The 26,968-nt window shown below is 45.2% G+C and overlaps 1 protein-coding gene across 3 annotated transcripts in view; it reads left to right on the forward strand.

Moving 5' to 3' along the window:
* Nucleotides 1–25,947, forward strand: part of slc7a14a (solute carrier family 7 member 14a) — a 27,916-nt gene extending 1,969 nt beyond the window's left edge. Inside the window, exons 2-8 of one of the 3 annotated variants that reach the window (XM_058414058.1) lie at nucleotides 6,553–6,956; nucleotides 8,248–8,484; nucleotides 9,560–9,777; nucleotides 15,981–16,127; nucleotides 16,556–16,764; nucleotides 17,276–18,159; nucleotides 21,327–25,947. In XM_058414058.1, coding sequence (XP_058270041.1) covers nucleotides 6,680–6,956; nucleotides 8,248–8,484; nucleotides 9,560–9,777; nucleotides 15,981–16,127; nucleotides 16,556–16,764; nucleotides 17,276–18,159; nucleotides 21,327–21,640 — 2,286 coding nt within the window. In that variant the 5' untranslated portion in view covers nucleotides 6,553–6,679 and the 3' untranslated portion in view covers nucleotides 21,641–25,947. The remainder of the gene's footprint in view (nucleotides 1–6,552; nucleotides 6,957–8,247; nucleotides 8,485–9,559; nucleotides 9,778–15,980; nucleotides 16,128–16,555; nucleotides 16,765–17,275; nucleotides 18,160–21,326) is intronic. The other 2 variants (XM_058414059.1, XM_058414060.1) reach the window with 2 other exon arrangements.
* The last annotated feature ends 1,021 nt before the right edge of the window (nucleotides 25,948–26,968 follow it).

Genomic DNA, 26,968 nt, shown 5'->3' on the forward strand with positions numbered 1-26,968 from the left:
TCCATTGTTAAAAGTGTGATACAAATAAACTCGAATAGAATAGAATTGAAAGTCACTCTTAATATGGCCCTCTGCCAGATGCTGCACATGCTGTGGTGTAGTGAGGTGTAGTGTATTGTGTTGTATTGTATTTTAGTATAGTGTATCTCTAAAAGCTCATTGTAAATGGTCTATAATAATCTTCAAGATTCTCTTGCACGCTCAAAGCATTTTAAATAACACATTGAGGTACAGAAGGCTGTAGAGTTCCATCCCACTGATACAAGAGATCCACCCCACTGATACGAGAGATCCACCCCACTGATACGAGAAACCCACCTCACTTATACGAGAGATCCACACCACTAATATGAGAGATCCACCCCACTGATACGAGAGATCCACCCCACTGATACGAGAGATCCACCCCACTGATACGAGAGATCCACCCCACTGATACAAGAGATCCACCCCACTGATACGAGAGATCCACCCCACTGATACAAGAGATCCACCCCACTGATACGAGAGACCCACCTCACTTATACGAGAGATCCACACCACTAATATGAGAGATCCACCCCACTGATACGAGAGATCCACCCCACTGATACGAGAGATCCACCCCACTGATACCAGAGATCCACCCCACTGATACAAGAGATCCACCCCACTGATACGAGAGATCCACCCCACTGATACGAGAGATCCACACCACTGTTATGAGAGATCCACCCCACTGATATGAGAGATCCACCCCACTGATACAAGAGATCCACCCCACTGATACGAGAGATCCACCCCACTGATACAAGAGATCCACCCCACTGATACGAGAGACCCACCTCACTTATACGAGAGATCCACACCACTAATATGAGAGATCCACCTCACTGATACCAAAGATCCACCTCACTTATAAGAGAGATCCACCCCACTGATACAAGAGATCCACCCCACTGATACGAGAGATCCACCCCACTGATACGAGAGATCCACCCCACTGATACGAGAGATCCACCCCACTGATACAAGAGATCCACCCCACTGATACGAGAGACCCACCTCACTTATACGAGAGATCCACCCCACTAATATGAGAGATCCACCCCACTGATACGAGAGATCCACCCCACTGATACGAGAGATCCACCCCACTGATACGAGAGATCCACCTCACTGATACCAAAGATCCACCTCACTTATAAGAGAGATCCACCCCACTGATACAAGAGATCCACCCCACTGATACGAGAGATCCACCCCACTGATACGAGAGATCCACCCCACTGATACAAGAGATCCACCCCACTGATACGAGAGATCCACCCCACTGATACGAGAGATCCACCCCACTGATACGAGAGATCCACCCCACTGATACAAGAGATCCACCCCACTGATACAAGAGATCCACCCCACTGATACGAGAGATCCACCCCACTGATACGAGAGATCCACCCCACTGATACGAGAGATCCACCCCACTGATACGAGAGATCCACCCCACTGATACAAGAGATCCACCCCACTGATATGAGAGATCCACCTCACTTATAAGAGAGATCCACCCCACTGATACGAGAGATCCACCCCACTGATACGAGAGATCCACCCCACTGATACGAGAGATCCACCCCACTGATACAAGAGATCCACCCCACTGATACGGAAAAGTTTAGTTCAGTGTGAAGTTTGTCTCTTATTGTCACCATGAGCTATCTGTCCATCTGTGTGTTTTAATGAGTCTCTTTATTATCAGAGAGTGAAATATCACCTCTAAATTATTCATGCACAACACACACACACACACAGCCTCTCTCTTCTGATGCTCACAGTGAAAGACTGAACACTAATTGGATGCTGTTGATAAATTAGCCATTCAGTCGATTTATTGCAGTTATTCCCAGATGGACAGTAAATTTCCTCCAGTATTAAAGCGTCAGTACACCAGTGTGGTCACTAAAGACTGTCTGCACAACAGGAAGCAGTGATTAGCGTGGCGTTTAGCCGAGATTGACCCAGATTAGAGCGATGGCTGTGTGTTTCTTGTTGAAAGCTGATTCATTATCAGGTGTGACTCACCTCCAGGGTTCTGCGTGTCACTGACCGCATGTCCACGCACTCTAATGCTATCTGAGGATTTATGGAACTAATGGACTCACACTGAGTCATGATTCACTTTACTGGCTCCATTTCAGTTCAGCTATTTAACGGAATTAAACTTTAAGACTTGATTGGTTTGATTCGGTGTCAGGCTGCGGAGTGGACGCGGAGTGGACGCAGAGCTCATGCATCAGTTCAGTGTGTTCTTAAAAAATCAAATGTCCAGAAGAGCGTCTATAGAGCTGTGCTCGAGAAGAACTCCCTTTGGTTCCTTAAAGAAAGAACCACTTGATTGAAGGATCTTTAGCCATTTCTGTTGAAAATCAGAAATGTAATTCCAACCTTACATCATGTAGAAGAATCATCTGTGGTGGAAAAGGATTAAAACTAGTGTTTAAAGTGAGATCCTAAACACATCAGCATCCTGAGGCATGAGGAGACGTCACACACTCGGAGCTGAAGCGTTTATTCATTTGGCTAAAAGCTTCTGCCTCGTTTCTGTATTGAGCTGCAGTTTTTCTCCCAGGAAATGGATGTCAAATTAAATTAGCTATTTCAGCTCACTTTAAGTTATAAAGCAGCGTCTCGGCTCAGAGGATGGATGAAGAGCCTGGTACATTGAAAGGAACGAATGAAAAAAGAGGTTTTCTTTCTGGTTCTTTCTTTCTGTCTCTCTCTCTCTGTCTCTCTCTCTGTGGAGCTTTAGTGGTTTAGCTGTTTGATGAACTATGAAAAAGCTGAGGATCAAAATGAAAGAATGGGAGGATGAAGCACCTGAAGAGAAGAAGAAAACATTTCATCTTTCACATTAAACCCCCTAACATTCCTACTCACTTCCTAATCACTTCATCTCGTTTTCCTTAGCTTTAGGTGTGACAGCTTCCTATCTTGATCAGGGTTCAATGTTTCTCTTGGTTATTTAACTGAACTGTGGGCCTCATGCATGAATGCAGACCTAAACTTTTTCATTTTCTTTAATAGATATTAAACAGTAGAAGGCTAATTTGGTATAAGCTTTCAATAGAATTGCAAACAACAAGAACAATTCTACTTAAACTTGAAATAAACTAGCCAGCAGAGATGTGGATTTTCTCAGGATCCTGGATGTTTATGTGTAGTTTCACCTTTCCTGCTGATGGCTGGCTGGATTTTGTGTGGGGAACATCTTCTGAGATATGATTTTAATAATTGAAATTTGAGTTAAGCAGCCACAAAACCCAATGAACAAGACAAGAGGAAAGCAGAGAGCTGGAGGAAGCTCCTGAAGTATGGGGAGAAATGAGAAACTTTCCCCATTAAAATATTTTCATTTGGACATTTTTAAACAATTGAACAGGTCTTACGATCTCTGAACTGAATAAAGAACACAGCTGAGTTTTAGTTCATTACGACAAGATTCTCAAACATTTTTGCTGTAGGTAAAGAAATTACCTTCTCTTTTAATTCATCTACTCTAGAAGTATAATTTTCCAGCTGTGTTTTTGTTAAATTATCGTCAGGACAGAGGAAAGAGAGAGGCTGGAGAGGGAAAGACTATTTATAGCTGATATATAGGTAGGTTCTGCAACAATAAATATTAAAAGCAAATCCAAAACATTCAGCAAAATCAGGGACAGGAATCGATGCATATCATCAAAATGTGTTGTTTTTGTGTAGATTTGTGTGGATTATTAATCCTAGAATTCAAGGAACCGCCATGCTGAGGGTTCCTGTGAGACACAGCTCGTAGCCACGCTCGGCCGTCCATGATTAACGTGATTGATGACTCTGAGAATAAAAGAGGTGAATTCCAGCCTGTCCTCCTTTACTTTTCAAATCATCTGGAAGCAGCAGTGAGACGTGTGAGATGGTGAACACAGCGTGTGATCGTAACGCTCAGCTGAACACCGGAAGAACACTGTGTCATTCTCGGCTATAAACCCTGTGATTTACTGAGCACAGACTTTAGAGAGAGCAGCGGTGGGAATTTTACACACTCAGAGCATGTAAAGTGTTGTGTGATGATTAAATGGAAGACTGCGACTGCATTCAACCTCCACAGCAACTGTTCCTTTAAATAATTCATCAGAAAAACAGTGCAGGGAAATGAAGCGCTGTTAACGAATAACGAATTCATTATAAATAAACATCATGACACGAAGCTGCACTGAAGCATAAACTTCTGCTGCTAATTAACCAGGAGACCAACATTCAGCTCATCCTCTTACTGTGTCATGTTACTGTACAGTTCCATCCCAAATACCACAATTCACAACCTACAGAGTGTTTCAGCCAGAAGATTAAATCCACCTGCTTAATCTAGTGGAGGTCCAGAAGAGCTATGAGGCGTGGAGGCCTGGACTCCACAAGAGCTCTGAAGGTGTGCTGTGGTATCTGACCCCAGGACATCAGCAGCAGATCCTTTAAGTCCAGTAAGCTGTGAGGTGGATCAGGCTGGTTTGTGCAGCACATCCCACAGATAGGAATCTGGAGGTCAAGTCAACACCTTCAACTGTTTGTCATGTTCCTCAAACCGTTCCTGAAGAGTTTCTGCAGTGTGTCAGAGAGCATCATCCTGCTGAAAGAAGACACTGACATCAGAGACCAGTGTGTCCATGAAGGGGTGAAGTTGTTCTGCAGCAGGGTTTAGGTAGGTGCTACGTGTCAAAGTAACATCCTCATGAAGTCCAGGAGCTGAGGTTTCCCAGCAGAACACTGCCTCCACCAGCTCACCTTCTTCTTACCATAGTGCATCCTGGTACCATCTCCCCACCATCTCCTCCTAATCAGACCAGGCCTACTCCTTCTACTGCTGCATGGTCCAGTTCTGATGCTCCAGTGTCCAGTGTAGAAGCTTTGGGTGGTGTCCAGGAGTCAGCAAGCTGTGATGCTCTGTGTGATCTGACTCCTTTCTATCAGAGCCAGCGGTCACTTCTTCAGCAGTTTGTGCTACAGGAGCTCTTCTGTGGGATCAGACCGGACGGCTAATCTTCACTCCACACCAGAGAGAAGCTCTGGCCCAGACGTCTAGACATCACAATGTGGCCTTTGATAAAACCTCACTCAGATTCTTACACTCACCCATTTCTCCTGCATCCAACACAACCACCTCCAGAACTGACCGTTCACCTGATGTCTGATAAACCACACCCCCTGACAGGAGCCCAGGTCATCAGAGTTACTCACTTCACCTGTCAGTGGGGTGGATGTTATGGCTGATCGGTGTGTGTGTGTGTGTGTGTGTATTTCTTTGATTGTTTTGCACTAGTGTGTATTGGTTACCACTGGTGTGTAATGTGCATTGGTGTGTATTGCTTTCTGTTGGTGTGCAATGGTGTGTATTCTACTGGTGTGTAATGGTTTCTAATGGTGTGTAATGGTGTGTATTCTACTGGTGTGTAATGGTTTCTAATGGTGTGTAATGGTGTGTATTCTACTGGTGTGTAATGGTTTCTAATGGTGTGCAATGGTGTGTATTCTACTGGTGTGTAATGGTTTCTAATGGTGTGTAATGGTGTGTATTCTACTGGTGTGTAATGGTTTCTAATGGTGTGCAATGGTGTGTATTCTACTGGTGTGTAATGGTTTCTAATGGTGTGTAATGGTGTGTATTCTACTGGTGTGTAATGGTTTCTAATGGTGTGTAATGGTGTGTATTCTACTGGTGTGTAATGGTTTCTAATGGTGTGCATTGGTGCATATTGGTGTTTTTTGGTAAACCGTTTCCTGTTTATTTGTTGGTTTAGTGTCACTACTGATCCTTGTTACAGTTTTGGGGGGAAACGGTTCTAAAGGGTTCTGTGAACGGTTAATGGTTCCATTCTAACCCTCAGAGCACAGAACCTTTAATGGTTCCACTGCAGGAGCAAACATTTATAGTGATCTCAGGAAGTTTTATTTAAATGGTCGCTGCAATAGATGAATAGTTTGGTGGGGCACCATTAAAGACACACACACACACACACACACAGTGGGCTACTCAGCAACAAACTGCCCTAAAACATGGAAACATGAACACAAAAGTAGAAAAAGAAAATAAGATAAAAAGTGGTGATGTCACAGAGCCAGCACAGAGAGAATCAGAGCTGTTGTTGCCACGGCAACGACCAGTATCATCCCACTCTAATCCCATTAAAACACAACGGATTAGACAGATAGATGTACTTTAATAAAAATGTGTTATCTACCTCCTTGTGTGTGTGTGTGTGTGTGTTAAACTAACAATGCCCTTTTTTCTCTCTCTCTTTCTTCTGTGTCCTTATTTTTCCTTCATTCTCTGTCTTTCTTTCCATCTTTTCTTTCTCTTTACTCATTTACTCATCTGCTTTTCTTCAACTTCTCTCTTGCTTTGTCTTTCATCTTTCTTCCTCCTCTGTGCTCTTGCTGCTCTTCATCTTTCATTCACTCTCGCTACTGCAACTATTTCCTATCTATCTGCCTTTCACTTAATTTCCTCTCTTTCTCTCTCTCTCTCTCTCTCTCTCTCAGTAGCTCTGTCCCCAAAATCCCTCCATCCTCTTGTGCTGTGTCTCTCAGTACCATGCTGCTCTGCTGAGATTCCCTCTCTCTCTCTCTCTCTCTCTCTCTCTCTCTCTCTCTCTCTCTCTCCTCTAAAATGAGCCGTTTCCTGTCTAAGTTGGACCCCAGGCGAGTCCAGTGGGGGTCATTCGGCTCCCGTGTCCTCCGCACCAAGCCGGTGGAGTCCATGTTGGAAAGTGAGAGCAGCACTAAATTGGCACGTGTCTTGACGACCTTTGACCTGGTCTCCCTTGGTGTTGGCAGCTGCGTCGGTACGGGAATGTATGTTGTGTCCGGGCTTGTTGCTAAGGAAATGGCTGGCCCAGGGGTCATCGTGTCCTTCATCATTGCTGCCGTGGCCTCCATCCTGTCAGGTGATATCATTCACTTCCTGTTGTAGTATCACTCCTGAGCCTGGCACAGAGCGTGGCACAGACTGAGGTTCATCTCTGTGTGATAAAGATTGTGACATACAGAGTGAGGTATAGAGTGAGGTACAGAGTGAGATACATAGTGAAATAGAGATTGAGGTAGAAAGTGAGATAGAGAGTGAGGTATAGAGTCAATTACAGAGTGAGGTATAGAGTAAGGTACAAAGTGAGGTACAGAGTGAAGTATATGTGGGATACAGAGTGAGGTAGAGTGTGAGGTACAGAATGAGGTATAAATTGAGATACAGAGTGAGGTAAAGTGTGATCAGTGAACAGGGTGGATGTGTGAGCATAGTGGAGTGAAAATGTTTAAAGATAGAAATGTAATGCAGTGAATAAACCACAAATGAGCAAACATAGGGAACATGGGAACATTTTTATTACAGTGGAAAGTTTTATCCACCCATGGAAACACCAACACTACCACCTCCACACACACACACACACACACGCACACACACACGCACACACACACACACACGCACACAGAGTAATATTTATTTATACTGCTGTGATTTATGAGGTCTGAGAGAATGAATAAAATAATATCACTATGAAGTGATCAGTAGAGCAATGATTAAACGATACGAGCGTTCTGTTTATCATGTTCTACTGTCCATACCTTGTGTATCTCGTACCTTGTGTATCTCGTAAATCGTGTATCTCATACCTCATATATCTCATACCTCATGTAACTTGTACCTCGTGTATCTCATACCTCATGTATCTCATACCTTGTATATCTAATACCGTATACCTCGTGTATCTCATACCTCATGTATCACATACCTTGTATATCTAATACCGTATACCTCGTGTATCTCATACCTCATGTATCATATACCTTGTGTATCTCGTACCTCGTATATCTCATACCTCATGTATAACATACCTTGTGTATCTCATACCTCGTATATCTCATACCTCATGTATAACATACCTTGTGTATCTCGTACCTCGTATATCTCATACCTCATATATCTCGTACCTCGTGTATCTCATACCTCATATATCTTGTACCTCGTGTATCTCATACCTCATATATCTCGTACCTTGTGTATCTCATACCTCATATATCTTGTACCTTGTGTATCTCATAACTCATATATCTCGTACCTCGTGTATCTCATACCTCATATATCTCGTACCTTGTGTATCTCATACCTCATATAGCTCATAACTTGTGTATCCACTGTAGCAGAGCCTCTGATGAATTGAGTCTGTTCTCCTGCAGGTGTGTGTTACGCTGAGTTTGGTGTGCGTGTGCCGAAGACGACGGGTTCAGCGTACACATACAGCTACGTGACGGTGGGTGAGTGTGTGGCCTTCTTCATTGGCTGGAATCTGATCCTGGAGTATCTGATCGGCACGGCGGCCGGAGCCAGTGCTCTCAGCAGCATGTTCGACTCGCTCGCTAACCACAGCATCAGCTCCTTCATGATCAGCCATGTGGGCACGCTCAATGGCCTCGGTGAGTGTGTGTGTTAGTGTATGTGTGACTCTGTGTGTGTGTGTGTGAGACTGTGTGTGTATGTGTGTGAGCATGTGACTCTGTGTGTGTGTGTGTGTGTATAAATCAGTATGTACCTATCTATAAAAGAATAAAGGTTTCCATATTCTATCATGATCACACCAGATCCACGTTTTTTCCAAGCTGTAATTATAGTAAATATTCCAGTACTGCATGTGGGAAAGAACACATCTGCTTCCTGTGGATAGACCACGCCTACTTCCTGTAAAAACCATATAAATAGTTGCAGTGAAAGTAGTAAACCTTGTATGTGCATCTAGTACATTTTCACTGTGCAGAAAACTCAAATCATTAAGTTCAAGATCAGGATCAAGTCTGATAAACACCTCTGTTTTAGACTAACTCAGACGTGGGATGGTAAATGGGCTGGTACCTGGGGTGGTAACTCGCCTGGTAACTGGGTTGGTAACTGGGGTGGTAACTGGGGTGGTAACTGGGCTGGTAATTGGGGTGGTAACTGGGCTGGTAATTGGGGTGGTAACTGGGCTGGTAACTGGGGTGGTAACTGAGCTGGTAATTGGGGTGGTAACTGGACTGGTAATTGGGGTGGTAACTGGACTGGTAATTGGGGCGGTAACTGGGCTAATAACTTGGCTGGTAACTGGGGTGGTAACTGAGTTGGTAATTGGGGTGGTAACTGGGCTGGTAACTGGGGTGGTAACTGAGTTGGTAATTGGGGTGGTAACTGGGCTGGTAACTGGGGTGGTAACTGAGCTGGTAATTGGGGTGGTAACTGGACTGGTAATTTGGGCGGTAACTGGGCTAATAACTTGGCTGGTAACTGGGGTGGTAACTGAGTTGGTAATTGGGGTGGTAACTGGGCTGGTAACTGGGGTGGTAACTGAGCTGGTAATTGGGGTGGTAACTGAGCTGGTAATTGGGGTGGTAACTGGGCTGGTAATTGGGGTGGTAACTGGGCTGGTAATTGGGGTGGTAACTGGGCTGGTAATTGGGGTGGTAACTTGGCTGGTAACTGGGTACACAGTGGTCACTTCCCTCTGTCCTGCTGTCACAGGTAAAGGTGAGGAGGCATACCCGGACATCCTGGCCCTCTTCATTGCCGTCCTTGTCACAGCCATCGTGGCTTTGGGAGTGAAGAACTCTGTGGGCTTCAACAACGTACTGAACATCATCAACCTGCTCGTCTGGGTCTTCATGATGATCGCTGGGTTTTTCTTTGTCGACAGCTCCAACTGGGATGAAGGACGATTCCTGCCTTTCGGCTGGTCAGGGGTAAAGACACACCTGTAGCACACCTGTATATGCCCTGTAACACACCTGTATATGCTCTGTAGCACACCTGTATATGCTCTGTAGCACACTTGTAACACACCTGTATATGCCCTGTAGCACACCTGTATATGCCCTGTAGCACACCTGTATATGCCCTGTAGCACACCTGTATATGCCCTGTAGCACACCTGTATCACACCTGTATATGCCCTGTAACACACCTGTATATGCCCTGTAGCACACCTGTATATGCCCTGTAGCACACCTGTATCACACCTGTATATGCCCTGTAGCACACCTGTATATGCCCTGTAGCACACTTATATATGCCCTGTAGCACACCTGTATATGCCCTGTAGCACACCTGTATATGCCCTGTAGCACACCTGTATCACACCTGTATATGCCCTGTAACACACCTGTATATGCCCTGTAACACACTTATATATGCCCTGTAGCACACCTGTATATGCCCTGTAGCACACCTGTATATGCCCTGTAGCACACCTGTATATGCCCTGTAGCACACCTGTATATGCCCTGTAGCACACCTGTAGCACACCTGTATATGCCCTGTAGCACACCTGTATCACACCTGTATATGCCCTGTAGCACACCTGTATCACACCTGTATATGCCCTGTAACACACCTGTATATGCCCTGTAGCACACTTATATATGCCCTGTAGCACACCTGTATATGCCCTGTAGCAGTCCTGTATATGCCCTGTAGCACACCTGTATATGCCCTGTAGCACACCTGTAGCACACCTGTATATGCCCTGTAACACACTTATATATGCCCTGTAACACACCTGTATATGCTCTGTAGCACACCTGTATCACACCTGTATATGCCCTGTAACACACCTGTATATGCCCTGTAGCACACCTGTATATGCCCTGTAGCACACCTGTATATGCCCTGTAGCACACCTGTATCTCACCTGTATATGCCCTGTAGCATACCTGTAACACACCTGTATATGCCCTGTAGCATACCTGTAGCACACCTGTATATGCCCTGTAGCACACCTGTATCACACCTGTATATGCCCTGTAACACACCTGTATATGCCCTGTAGCACACTTATATATGCCCTGTAGCACACCTGTATATGCCCTGTAGCACACCTGTATATGCCCTGTAGCACACCTGTATATGCCCTGTAGCACACCTGTATATGCCCTGTAGCACACCTGTAGCACACCTGTATATGCCCTGTAACACACTTATATATGCCCTGTAACACACCTGTATATGCCCTGTAGCACACCTGTATCACACCTGTATATGCCCTGTAACACACCTGTATATGCTCTGTAGCACACATGTATATGCCCTGTAGCACACCTGTATATGCCCTGTAGCACACCTGTATATGCCCTGTAGCACACCTGTATATGCCCTGTAGCACACCTGTATCACACCTGTATATGCCCTGTAGCATACCTGTAACACACCTGTATATGCCCTGTAGCACACCTGTATATGCCCTGTAGCATACCTGTAGCACACCTGTATATGCCCTGTAGCACACCTGTATATGCCCTGTAGCACACCTGTATATGCCCTGTAGCACACCTGTATCACACCTGTATATGCCCTGTAGCACACCTGTATATGCCCTGTAGCACACCTGTATCACACCTGTATATGCCCTGTAACACACCTGTATATGCCCTGTAGCACACTTATATATGCCCTGTAGCACACCTGTATATGCCCTGTAGCACACCTGTATATGCCCTGTAGCACACCTGTAGCACACCTGTATATGCCCTGTAACACACTTATATATGCCCTGTAACACACCTGTATATGCCCTGTAGCACACCTGTATATGCCCTGTAACACACCTGTATATGCTCTGTAGCACACATGTATATGCCCTGTAGCACACCTGTATATGCCCTGTAGCACACCTGTATATGCCCTGTAGCACACCTGTATATGCCCTGTAGCACACCTGTATCACACCTGTATATGCCCTGTAGCATACCTGTAACACACCTGTATATGCCCTGTAGCACACCTGTATATGCCCTGTAGCATACCTGTAGCACACCTGTATATGCCCTGTAGCACACCTGTATATGCCCTGTAGCAAACCTGTATCACACCTGTATATGCCCTGTATCACACCTGTATATGCCCTGTATCACACCTGTATATGCCCTGTAGCACACCTGTATATGCCCTGTAGCACACCTGTATCACACCTGTATATGCCCTGTAACACACCTGTATATGCCCTGTAGCACACTTATATATGCCCTGTAGCACACTTATATATGCCCTGTAGCACACCTGTATATGCCCTGTAGCACACCTGTATATGCCCTGTAGCACACCTGTATCACACCTGTATATGCCCTGTAACACACCTGTATATGCCCTGTAGCACACCTGTATATGCCCTGTAGCACACCTGTATATGCCCTGTAGCACACCTGTAGCACACCTGTATATGCCCTGTAGCATACCTGTAACACACCTGTATATGCCCTGTAGCACACCTGTATATGCCCTGTAACACACATATATGCCCTGTAACACACCTGTATATGCCCTGTAGCACACCTGTATCACACCTGTATATGCCCTGTAACACACCTGTATATGCCCTGTAACACACATGTATATGCTCTGTAGCACACATGTATATGCCCTGTAGCACACCTGTATATGCCCTGTAGCACACCTGTATATGCCCTGTAGCACACCTGTATCTCACCTGTATATGCCCTGTAGCATACCTGTAACACACCTGTATATGCCCTGTAGCACACCTGTATATGCCCTGTAGCACACCTGTAACACACCTGTATATGCCCTGTAGCACACCTGTATATGCCCTGTAGCATACCTGTAACACACCTGTATATGCCCTGTAACACACCTATAACACACCTGTATATGCCCTGTAGCACACCTGTAACAAACCTGTATATGCCCTGTAGTACACCTGTATATGCCCTGTAACACACCTGTATATGACCTGTACCACACATGTATATGCCCTGTAGCACACCTGTATATACTCTGTAACACACATGTATATGCCCTGTAGTACACCTGTATATGCCCTGTAACACACCTGTATATGACCTGTACCACACATGTATATGCCCTGTAGCACACCTATAACACACCTGTATATGCCCTGTAGCACACCTATAACACCTGTATATGCCCTGTAGCACACCTATAACACACCTGTATATGTCCTGTAGCACACCTATAACACACCTGTATATGTCCTGTAGCACATCTGTAACACACCTGTATATGCCCTGTAATACACCTGTATATGCCCTGTAACACACCTGTATATGCCCTGTAACACACATGTATATGCCCTGTAGCACACCTGTAACACACCTGTATATGCCCTGTAGCACACCTATAACACACCTGTATATGCCCTGTAGCACATCTGTAACACACCTGTATATGCCCTGTAATACACCTGTATATGCCCTGTAACACACCTGTATATGCCCTGTAACACACATGTATATGCCCTGTAGCACACCTGTAACACACCTGTATATGCCCTGTAGCACACCTATAACACACCTGTATATGCCCTGTAGCACACCTATAACACACCTGTATATGCCCTGTAGCACACCTGTATATGCCCTATAACACACCTGTAACACACCTGTATATGCCCTGTAGCACACCTATAACACACCTGTATATGCCCTGTAGCACACCTGTATATACTCTGTAACACACATGTATATGCCCTGTAGCACACCTATAACACACCTGTATATGCCCTGTAGCACACCTATAACACACCTGTATATGCCCTGTAGCACACCTATAACACACCTGTATATGTCCTGTAGCACACCTATAACACACCTGTATATGTCCTGTAGCACATCTGTAACACACCTGTATATGCCCTGTAATACACCTGTATATGCCCTGTAACACACCTGTATATGCCCTGTAACACACATGTATATGCCCTGTAGCACACCTGTAACACACCTGTATATGCCCTGTAGCACACCTATAACACACCTGTATATGCCCTGTAGCACATCTGTAACACACCTGTATATGCCCTGTAATACACCTGTATATGCCCTGTAACACACCTGTATATGCCCTGTAACACACATGTATATGCCCTGTAGCACATCTGTAACACACCTGTATATGCCCTGTAGCACACCTATAACACACCTGTATATGCCCTGTAGCACACCTATAACACACCTGTATATGCCCTGTAGCACACCTGTATATGCCCTATAACACACCTGTAACACACCTGTATATGCCCTGTAGCACACCTATAACACACCTGTATATGCCCTGTAGCACACCTGTAACACACCTGTATATGCCCTGTAGCACACCTGTAACACACCTGTATATACCCTGTAGCACACCTGTATATGCCCTATAACACACCTGTAACACACCTGTATATGCCCTGTAGCACACCTGTATATGCCCTGTAGCACACCTGTATATACCCTGTAACACACCTGTAAATGCCCTGTAACACACCTGTAACACACCTGTAATACACCTGTATATACCCTGTAGCACACCTATAACACACCTGTATATACCCTGTAGCACACCTATAACACACCTGTATATACCCTGTAGCACACCTATAACACACCTGTATATACCCTGTAGCACACCTATAACACACCTGTATATACCCTGTAGCACACCTATAACACACCTGTATATACCCTGTAGCACACCTATAACACACCTGTATATACCCTGTAGCACACCTATAACACACCTGTATATACCCTGTAGCACACCTATAACACACCTGTATATACCCTGTAGCACACCTACACTATATTGCCAAAAGTATTCGCTCACCTGCCTTGACTCGCATATGAACTTAAGTGACATCCCATTCCTAATCCATAGGGTTCAATATGACGTCGGTCCACCCTTTGCAGCTATAACAGCTTCAACTCTTCTGGGAAGGCTGTCCACAAGGTTTAGGAGTGTGTTTATGGGAATTTTTGACCATTCTTCCAGAAGCGCATTTGTGAGGTCACACACTGATGTTGGACGAGAAGGTCTGGCTCTCAGTCTCCGCTCTAATTCATCCCAAAGGTGTTCTATCGGGTTGAGGTCAGGATTCTGTGCAGGCCAGTCAAGTTCATCCACACCAGACTCTGTCATCCATGTCTTTATGGACCTTGCTTTGGTCACTGGTGCACAGTCATGTTGCACAAAGTTGGGAGCATGGAATTGTCCAGAATGTCTTGGTATGCTGAAGCATTCAGAGTTCCTTTCACTGGAACTAAGGGGCCAAGCCCAGCTCCTGAAAAACAACCCCACACCATAATCCCCCCTCCACCAAACTTTACACTTGGCACAATGCAGTCAGACAAGTACCGTTCTCCTGGCAACCGCCAAACCCAGACTCGTCCATCAGATTGCCAGATGGAGAAGCGTGATTCGTCCCTCCAGAGAACGCGTCTCCACTGCTCTAGAGTCCAGTGGCGGCGTGCTTTACACCACTGCATCCGACGCTTTGCATTGCACTTGGTGATGTATGGCTTGGATGCAGCTGCTCGGCCATGGAAACCCATTCCATGAAGCTCTCTGCACACTGTTCTTGAGCTAATCTGAAGGCCACATGAAGTTTGGAGGTCTGTAGCGATTGAATCTGCAGAAAGTTGGCGACCTCTTCGAACTATGCGCCTCAGCATCCGCTGACCCCGCCCCGTCAGTTTACGTGGCCTACCACTTCGTGGCTGAGTTGCTGTCGTTCCCAAACACTTCCACGTTCTTATAATACAGCTGACAGTTGACTGTGGAATATTTAGGAGCGAGGAAATTTCACGACTGGATTTGTTGCACAGGTGGCATCCTATCACAGTTCCACGCTGGAATTCACTGAGCTCCTGAGAGCGACCCATTCTTTCACAAATGTTTGTAAAAACAGTCTGCATGCCTAGGTGCTTGATTTTATACACCTGTGGCCATGGAAGTGATTGGAACACCTGATTCTGATTATTTGGATACTTTTGGCAATATAGTGTATAACACACCTGTATATACCCTGTAGCACACCTGTATATTTGCCCTCATGTGCTGCTACATGTTTTGTATTATTATCATGTAGCATGAAGCATGTGAATGATAATGACGTGAAATAATTAAAGGTGTAATGGTGATGTGTGTGCAGGTAATGCAGGGCGCGGCAACCTGTTTCTACGCCTTCATTGGCTTTGACATCATCGCTACCACAGGAGAAGAGGCCAAGAGTCCTAACACCTCCATCCCCTACGCCATCACAGCATCACTCATCACCTGTCTCACTGCCTACGTCTCTGTGAGTACACACCTCAACACACACATACACACACACACACACCATAACACACCTGCACATACCTACTCACATTTCAACATACACCTGTAAACACAACAATACACACAGCAGGACATACCTATACACCTGTACACAGACACACAACAGTTCACCCTACATAATCCTGAACACACAGTAAACACAAAGTACATTCACACCTATCCACACAAGCAGCACACACCATACATTTTGTAGAGCATGTTTGTTGTGACAGAGAAAGTTTTATTACAGATTATTCCTGTATTCTTCATCTTATCCCTGGTTCACTTCCTCCTTCACATCTGTATTCCTCACCTTCACACCTGCCTGTTAAGAAACTCACTATTTAGCGACTGTGGCTATTTTAGCATGGCTAATTTTAGATTTGAGTACCTTCTCGTGTCCTGTAGGTGAGTGTGATCCTCACCCTGATGGTGCCCTACACCCTGATCGACGCCGATGCCCCCCTGATGGAGATGTTCTCTCAGCACGGGTTTTACTCTGCCAAGTACGTGGTGGCTCTGGGCTCCATCGCTGGACTCACCGTCAGTCTCCTTGGCTCGCTATTCCCCATGCCACGAGTCATCTACGCCATGGCCGGGGATGGCCTGCTCTTCAGGTAAACAAGTAACTTTATTAACACTTGTAACTAACTGTCTGAACCTAAACTGAATTGGAGGCGGGGCTACACACCTTCAGTTTAAGATGTCACAAAATAGACTAAACTTTTAAACCAATCACAATGATGTACATAATATAAAAGAATGATGACATGGTAACCAAAAACATTTAGCTACAGAACTTGCATGGTGAGCTAGTTAGCTAGCTAATGATAAGAATAAACATTGTGGTTGTCATGGTAACATTATATGTGGACAGGTTTTCCTGCTGTGAAATAAATCAGAGAGAATGTAAATGAAAATGCAAGCTAGTTCACTAGCTGTTTATTAGCGTGCTGTCTGAATGAGCTAATTCTAGTGATTTCAGAGACAGCAGAAGGACTTGGAGATGTTTCTAAATCACACTGTAGAGATGTTTTAGTCGTGTACTGGGTATGAAAACGTACTTAATACAAATCAAATGAACTTTAGCGTTTCACTACATTTCCACGTGTGTGGTGTGTGTTGCAGGTTCCTGGCTAACGTGAGCTCGTACACAGAGACGCCGGCAGTGGCCTGTGTGGTGTCTGGGTTCTTCGCCGCCCTTCTCGCTCTGTTGGTGAGTCTGCGTGATCTAATCGAGATGATGTCCATCGGCACACTGCTGGCTTACACGCTCGTCTCCGTGTGCGTGCTGCTGCTACGCTACCAGCCTGAAAGCGACATCCATGGCTTTGTCAACTTCCTCTCTGAGCAGGAAGTGGCCAGGAAGAGGGAGCTAGAGGAGAAGGATGAATACGAAGAAGGTGATGAGTACAACGTCGATGATGGTGGTGGGTGCATCTCGACAAACACCTGTGGCGCTAAGAATCTCCCTTCGCTAGGCGACAATGAGATGCTAATCGGCAAATCAGACAAAACCAAGTCCAGCTACGCGGCTAATCATCCAAACTACGGCACTGTGGACAAATCGACCGGGATCGAGTCTGATGAGACAGAAAACGCCTATGTGCAGAAGCTCAAGAGGCTGATGGGGCCTCGTTATTACACCCTGCGGATCCGCTTGGGGCTTCCGGGAAAGATGGACCGTCCCACAGAGTCCACCGGCCAGACAGTGACTCGCTGTGTTCTCTTGCTCTTCGTCCTAGTCTTCGCGTTCTGCTCCCTAATCACATTCGGCGTGGGTTTCATTGCCGAGGGACAGTGGTGGGCCGTGACGCTGCTCGTACTGCTCGTGATCTTCATCTCGCTCCTCGTCTTCATTATTGTGCAGCAGCCAGAGAACCCGAAGCGCCTGCCCTACATGGCACCGTGCGTGCCGTTTGTCCCCGTCTCAGCCATGCTGGTCAACATCTATCTCATGCTGAAACTGTCGGGCATCACCTGGATCCGCTTTGCTGTCTGGTGCTTTATAGGTGAGTAATGAGTTCCTGAATAAAAACTGTTCTGTTCTCTCCTTCCTGCTCCTACACTGCGCTCTTCTGAGAATTTTACATTAATGCACCGTCAAGACCTGGACACACTGCTGTACACACATCTGTACACACTGACACACACCTGGACACATCTGTACACATACCAAGTCACACCTGCTCACATGCACTTGGACACATCTACACACAAACATACACACCTACATGTGTACTGTATACACATAAACTGAGGACACCTGAACACCTACAGACACACCAAACACCTACAGACACACCTGAACACCTACAGACACACCAAACACCTACAGACACACCTGAACACCTACAGACACACCAAACACCTACAGACACACCTGAACACCTACAGACACACCTGAACACCTACAGACACACCAAACACCTACAGACACACCTGAACACCTACAGACACACCTGAACACCTACAGACACACCAAACACCTACAGACACACCTGAACACCTACATGCACACCTGAACATCTACAGACACACCTGAACACCTACAAACACACCAAACACCTACAGACACACCAAACACCTACAGACACACCTGAACACCTACATGCACACCTGAACACCTACAGACACACCAAACACCTACAGACACACCTGAACACCTACAGACACACCAAACACCTACAGACACACCTGAACACCTACAGACACACCAAACACCTACAGACACACCTGAACACCTACAGACACACCTGAACACCTACAGACACACCAAACACCTACAGACACACCTGAACACCTACAGACACACCTGAACACCTACAGACACACCAAACACCTACAGACACACCTGAACACCTACATGCACACCTGAACATCTACAGACACACCTGAACACCTACAGACACACCAAACACCTACAGACACACCAAACACCTACAGACACACCTGAACACCTACATGCACACCTGAACACCTACAGACACACCAAACACCTACAGACACACCTGAACATCTACAGACACACCTGAACACCTACAGACACACCTGAACATCTACAGACACACCTGAACACTTACAGACACACCTGAACACCTACAGACACACCTGAACATCTACAGACACACCTGAACACCTACAGACACACCTGAACACCTACAGACACACCAAACACCTACAGACACACCTGAACACCTACATGCACACCTGAACATCTACAGACACACCTGAACACCTACAGACACACCAAACACCCACAGACACACCTGAACAACTACAGACACACCAAACACCCACAGACACACCTGAACAACTACAGACACACCAAACACCCACAGACACACCAAACACCCACAGACACACCTGAACAACTACAGACACACCAAACACCCACAGACACACCAAACACCCACAGACACACCTGAACAACTACAGACACACCAAACACCCACAGACACACCTGAACAACTACAGACACACCAAACACCCACAGACACACCTGAACAACTACAGACACACCAAACACCCACAGACACACCAAACACCCACAGACACACCTGAACACCTACAGACACACCAAACACCTACAGACACACCTGAACACCTACAGACACACCAAACACCTACAGACACACCTGAACACCTACAGACACACCAAACACCTACAGACACACCTGAACACCTACAGACACACCTGAACACCTACAGACACACCAAACACCTACAGACACACCTGAACACCTACAGACACACCTGAACACCTACAGACACACCAAACACCTACAGACACACCTGAACACCTACAGACACACCTGAATACCTACATGCACACCTGAACACCTACAGACACACCAAACACCTACAGACACACCTGAACATCTACAGACACACCTGAACACCTACATGCACACCTGAACATCTACAGACACACCTGAACACCTACAGACACACCAAACACCTACAGACACACCAAACACCTACAGACACACCTGAATACCTACATGCACACCTGAACACCTACAGACACACCAAACACCTACAGACACACCTGAACATCTACAGACACACCTGAACACCTACAGACACACCTGAACATCTACAGACACACCTGAACACTTACAGACACACCTGAACACCTACAGACACACCTGAACATCTACAGACACACCTGAACACCTACAGACACACCAAACACCTACAGACACACCTGAACACCTACATGCACACCTGAACATCTACAGACACACCAAACACCCACAGACACACCTGAACAACTACAGACACACCAAACACCCACAGACACACCTGAACAACTACAGACACACCAAACACCCACAGACACACCAAACACCCACAGACACACCTGAACAACTACAGACACACCAAACACCCACAGACACACCAAACACCCACAGACACACCTGAACAACTACAGACACACCAAACACCCACAGACACACCTGAACAACTACAGACACACCAAACACCCACAGACACACCAAACACCCACAGACACACCTGAACACCTACATGCACACCTGAACACCTACAGACACACCTGAACACCTACAGACACACCTGAACATCTACAGACACACCTGAACACCTACAGACACACCTGAACATCTACAGACACACCTGAACACCTACAGACACACCTGAACATCTACAGACACACCTGAACACCTACAGACACACCTGAACATCTACAGACACATCTGAACACCTACAGACACACCTGAACACCTACAGACACACCTGAACATCTACAGACACACCTGAACACCTACAGACACACCTGAACACCTACAGACACACCTGAACATCTACAGACACACCTGAACACCTACAGACACACCTGAACACCTACAGACACACCAAACACCTAGACATACCAAACACCTACGGACACACCAAGACACACCTTTAGACACACACGAACACATTTTAGCACACACCTTGTAACAGTCATACACCTGGATACACATTCACCTGGACACATTTCCATGTCCTTAATTCTGGACAAAGCTACACAACAGCATACAGTCACACACACACACACGCACACACACCTAATACCTGTTTGTCCTTAATAGATGTGTGATTGGCTGCTCTAACAGGACGTTGTGTGAGAGACAGGAAGTATGTCCTGACTTTGTTTCTTCTCCATCTGCAGGTGTGTTGATTTATTTCGGTTATGGAATGTGGAACAGCACTCTGGAGATCACGGCTCTGGAGGAGGAAGCTCACGCCAGCACGTACCAGCGCTACGACATGGGTGTCGACGACAACGTCGCTATTGACGATGACCTTTGCCCTCCGGGAGACTGGAAACCCCAAAGCAGGACCGAGAACCAGACCCGCAGCTCAGAAGAGGTTTCAGATCCTAAAAAGTCCTCGTCATCCCGCAGCAGAGCTAAAAACAAGAACGTGAAGCCCAGCTTCGAGGCTCTGGTGGTGGATGACGACTTGGACGAGCCGCTGGAGTGAAGACAGTCTGAAAATCGTGGGTCCACGGTAACACAAACTCTTGGGCTAGATGATTCCATATGCACTCCAAAGGTTTATTGCGCTTACTGACCTATTTATCTGTTTTTATTTGGTGTTTTAGCCGTAACTCTGTCTGGACGATAGATAAATGACTCCTCCTCCTGCATACCTTTGCACTTTGCTTGCTGTCACACTCCAAAGACGGACGGTCGTTCCTCCACTGCTGTTTCGGGAATTGTATTTTTTAAGTTTAACGTCTCGAGCTGCAGTAAATAATGCACTGTTTCTCTCCCACTAGCTAGCTCATGATCTTCTTCTGAGTGAAAAAACACAGATGAAAGAGTAACGAAGTTCCATCAACGTTAGCAGTTTACAGTGTTCAGCTAAATCATTTCTGATATGTTGCTAACACCTGAACATGACAGGAATTTAGCGAGTCCAGGGATTATCCTCCAGATGAACTCCTCATGACTGAGAACCAGTTGAGCGCTAATGAAACAGGAAGAGAAAGCCTAGAGAATCGACCAATCACGTGTCAGATCTGCTTAATTAGCATGACCGATGAATGTGGTGTGGTGAGACTCCGTGTGTGGTTTTGTTTTGAAATGAAGATGAGAAAACAGCTTTTTGTTTCTCGAAAATTGCTCCATAAATTGATTTTAAAAAATCAAACTCGACTGTAATTGTGTCATCACACAGCGAGTCTAAAAATCAAATCTTACCAATATTCAAATATGAATAAAATGACACAGGGAGGTTGTGTAAGATCATTACAGAAAATCTGACTTCCGATCAGTTCACAAAGTGAATTTGAGTGAGTCTGAGGGTGAAGAGGATGATTAAACATTTTTATCACACAGAAGTACAGCTGCTGATTTGAGCTAATGTTTGCTAGCATTAGCGTCTGACCTCAGTCTTATTAGCTACACAGCTGATTCATGAGGATCTGCTTCCTAGATTTCTGTCTTTAACGAACAGAAACAGTTAAAACTGGATTGCTGTTTGATCACTAAAGATTATTTGATGAAAAAATGAATGAATTTCCGATTTATAAAGCTGTTTCTCATTTTCATCTTGGAACAAAAAGCATCCTGTCCTGACCTGATAGCACCACCACAAATAGCTGTTCACTCACTTCCTGTAGCCACTCGGAGCCATCAATCAGTTCATACGGCTTTCATAGTTTAAACCCAGGAGTCGTGAGGAGCAGAAATGTCTGATCTAAACAGGTTACCGGGTTCCAGTGGATTTCTGCTTTCTTTCCGTTTTGACTTTGGTGCCGTGACCCGAATCTGGAATCTCAGAGGGATGTGGAGACGTAGTTGTGTGATGTGGACTGTTGGGTTTTTTTTTTTCATATTAGACTCTTCCTTCTGTCTAACATCTAGCCCAAGAGGTGGCGCTCTACACAGCCACAGTCTGCTTGTGATTAGTGCCTTCATTTGTCCCGGTGTCTCTGCTCACGTCCGCTTACTTCCGTACGTCTCTGTCCATGTCTTTATTCCGTACGAGGGATGTGGCACGTCTCTGATCATTCCGGGTGTCGAATGGTTTGTGCCTGTTAGCCTGCCATGTTCCACCATCTTCTCACCAGCTGTGTGTGCTAGCATGAAGCTCAACCCCAAACCCCTCCCCTGATCTCACGCCGCATTCGCTCAGATCCAACCAGTGGCGTCTGTAGGAACATAACCCCGCCCCTCATTCAGACCTTCATGCCTTTCATGCATCAGTTTTAGCAAATGCGCAGGTGTGAGATCACGCTCTTTCTGCTGATCGACACTTTCTTTAAGAAAGAGAAGAATGAAAGAAAGAAAAAACTCCACTCTACACACGTGAGGTCCATCAGACAGGAAAAGTTTAGTGTCTAAAGTTGTTTGGGGTTTTTTTCATGTGAGCTGTAGGAGTTTGTCACACACTAAACACATCATATTTCCAGGCCCAAAGCTAAACTCATCCCACCGTAAGAGGCCTTACGCTCTTCAGCCGAAAACACACACACTGTCCGCAGAAACCCTGGAGATGTGAGTGAGTACAGATATAAAATATTCATCTGCAGAATTCTGTGTTCAGCTCCACGGAGGCATGGCTTCGCTAGGACATGCCACGTGTAAGCATTCACATGTAATGTACAAAGCTTTATTTCAGGTTTTGGGCAGTTTGTGCGTATTTGTGTGTGTGTGTGTGTGGTTTCTTGTCCATGTGTGTCGTGTAGCATGTGGAGTTTGGAAATAAAACTTGCGTCGCTGAGAAATTTGCATGTGTGGGAAAAAAACAGAAATCAGTTCAATGGCTGTGTTCCAATCCAGTTTTTAATGCACCCTTGCTGCCTTCCCCTCGGTCCTCATCAGCTGTGTAAAGGTTCTGTTAGCGTATGAGTTTGAGTGAAATGGATTTGATGAGGAATGGGATAGATGCCAGTGCTGGTTTTAGTAACTCTGCTACTAGCCCCCCTGTGTGCTTCAGTCCTCCACAGCACTTTTTTCATTACTAAAGAATGCAGTGTAGGTTTTATCCGTTTAGAGTTACATTAGTGGTTTATTATCGTGGAACTCTGAGGAAATGCTTGTCAAAATCCATCAAGCCAACAGAGTTAGCAAGTTAGCATGCAAAACACCACCGTCTGCTGGAAGTGCACACTCCTGTGAAGTAGACAAATCACACTGAATGAGGGCACGCTAGACGCGGTTTGGGACACATAGCGTGATGCGGCACTTCCTCCTGTTTACAAAGCCAAGGTCTGCAGACGCTGTTTTCCTTCACAACCTGAAATAAAATGGTGTCTGACTACAGAGTGCAAAAAAAAGAAGTGAGGGCACAAAAAGAGGAATAAAGAAGATTTTTTATGATTGTTTCATAAGAAGTTTTAACGCCACTGCATGCAGGATGAAAAAGCCAAAAATCTGAGTGCACAAACACCTGCTTTTATTTTATCAGCTAACAATCACTATGCTTCCTTTACTCAGCACACTGTGCTCTGATTGGTTGAGAGCAGTACACTGTGCTCTGATTGGCTGAGAGCAGAACACTGTGCTCTGATAGGCTGAGAGCAGAACACTGTGCTCTGATAGGCTGAGAGCAGCACACTGTGCTCTGATTGGCTGAGAGTAGTACATTGTGTTCTGATTGGCTGAGAGCAGTATGTGTGCTCTGATTGGCTGAGAGCAGAACCCTGTGCTCTGATAGGCTAAGAGCAGAACACTGTGCTCTGATTGGTTCAGAGCAGTATGTGTGCTCTGATTGGCTGAGAGCAGAACACTATGCTCTGATAGGCTGAGAGCAGAACACTGTGCTCTGATTGGCTGAGAGTAGCACACTGTGTTCTGATTGGCTGAGATTAGCACACTATGTTCTGATTGGCTGAGAGCAGTAATCAAAGATGAAAGAAAGAAAGATTCCAAAGAATTTTGGAATTTATGGCACTTTCAATATAGTTAAGGAATTTATTCATTTTAAGCATATTTGCATATTTTCTGATCGTCACAGCAGCTGACCAATCAGCCGCTTCATTTCTAATCACACTCTGTGTTCTAGCACACTCGTTCTATTCGTATTAAGATTGTGTGATGGACTAAAACTTGCTCAACATTTTCGTGAATGCATTTTGGAATTTTTATGACTCTACAATGTTATAAACAAACACAACACAGGCAATAATATCATCAGGCTTTAAGATACAGATTAGCTAAGACTCGCTACGTCGCCATAGCAGCAGCCTGGCAGGGTAAACAGTGTGGGGTGAAGAAAGCATCAGATCAGTGTCTGATACCTGATGAAATCAAAGCTGCAGGAGTGCACTCGGACGTTTGGAAAACCAAAGCGTGTATTTTTGAAGAGCTCTTTTAGTTTAGTTCTGTGTAGTGTTGTGTTGTGTTGTGTTGCCTGCAGGTGGGTGGAGCCTCCAGCACTGACGCAGCATTTCCACGGGAACAGGAGACAAATATTTTATTACAGATCTATTTAAAAAGAATTAGCCACTGTTAGCACTAAGACTTGGCTAGCGTTTATTTTCTCTATTTCCTGTGGGTGGCACTCTGAGCATTGTGGTGTGTGTGTGTGTGTGTGTGTGTGTTGTTCAGTGAGATCAGCTTCCCAATGTGAACTTGTTCTTTCTGTGCATTTTGGATGTTATTCTTGTATGATTTGAAACAATTCAAAAGAAAAAAAAACGACAAAATATATATCTATATAATCCATATAAATATATATCTCATCTCGTTTTTTTTTCACCATGTGTGGTCCTGCTGCCACGTCACACTGTGTGATGATGTTGTCATGGCAACAATGAAAGCTGTTTATTGCAGACCTGATGATGCGTGGCTCTTCATTTGCCTGCTTTGTGTTGATCTGAGTTCAGTCCTGATCTGAAACACAAACACACTGAGGGGTTAGCAACACAACTCTGGACAGTCCAGCAGCTCCAAATATCCACTAGCAGTCATTATAGTGTGATACAATTTAGTGTGCTGCTTAACTAAACAGAGATAACGCTATTGATCAGAATGGACGCGGTAATACGACAACAAAACAACAGCAAACTCCATCATACGATAACATGAAAGCTAGCTAGCAACTCATTCACTCTGTTTGATTCTACAGTAAAACATATCACAACATGCAGCTAGCCAGATTGCTAGCAAGCTAACTAATGCTTCAAATGTCGCTAGCTAGCAATCTTTATACACTTAGAAGTGTTAAAAACAACAATTTTACACTGATCACTGCATAAAGATGAATATTTATTATGTTTGCTTCGATTTGATCTGAATTTGCTAATTAGCCTTTAGCATTACAGAAAATTAGTTTTAGTAACATTAAGAACTTTACAGTACATGGTATACCGCCTGAGAAAGAATAACATAAATGAGTTACACTAACGTTCTGTTACTGACATTAAAAATAGTTGAGTACAATAAGGTGTTAATATTTGATTAAATTACACACACACACACACACACACATACACACAAAAGTCTCATTGTCATTGCTAATCCGGTGGTCAGTGTCCAGTATGAATTTATAAAATTCATGCTGTCGAAGTGATCGAGTCATACAGTCTCATTTCACCTGCTAACTGTATGAACTGACAATAACACACTTCGAACCTCGGGAAGAGTGTGTGTGTGTGTGTGTGTGTGTGTGAATAAACACTCTTCAACAAAACTGTGTTAAACTTATGAGTCTCTCATAAGACCACATCCTCCCTTCATCCCTGGTTTTCATCTTCGGCTGGTTGTCTGTCCACGATTTCTGGTGCTAGGAAATATTAGCGATATCCCACAGCGTTAGCTTATGCAACAAAATCCTGCACAAAAGGAATATTTTCACGAC

The sequence above is a fragment of the Hemibagrus wyckioides genome, linkage group LG17, assembly GCF_019097595.1.
Source record: "Hemibagrus wyckioides isolate EC202008001 linkage group LG17, SWU_Hwy_1.0, whole genome shotgun sequence".
NCBI classification, from domain to species: domain Eukaryota; kingdom Metazoa; phylum Chordata; class Actinopteri; order Siluriformes; family Bagridae; genus Hemibagrus; species Hemibagrus wyckioides.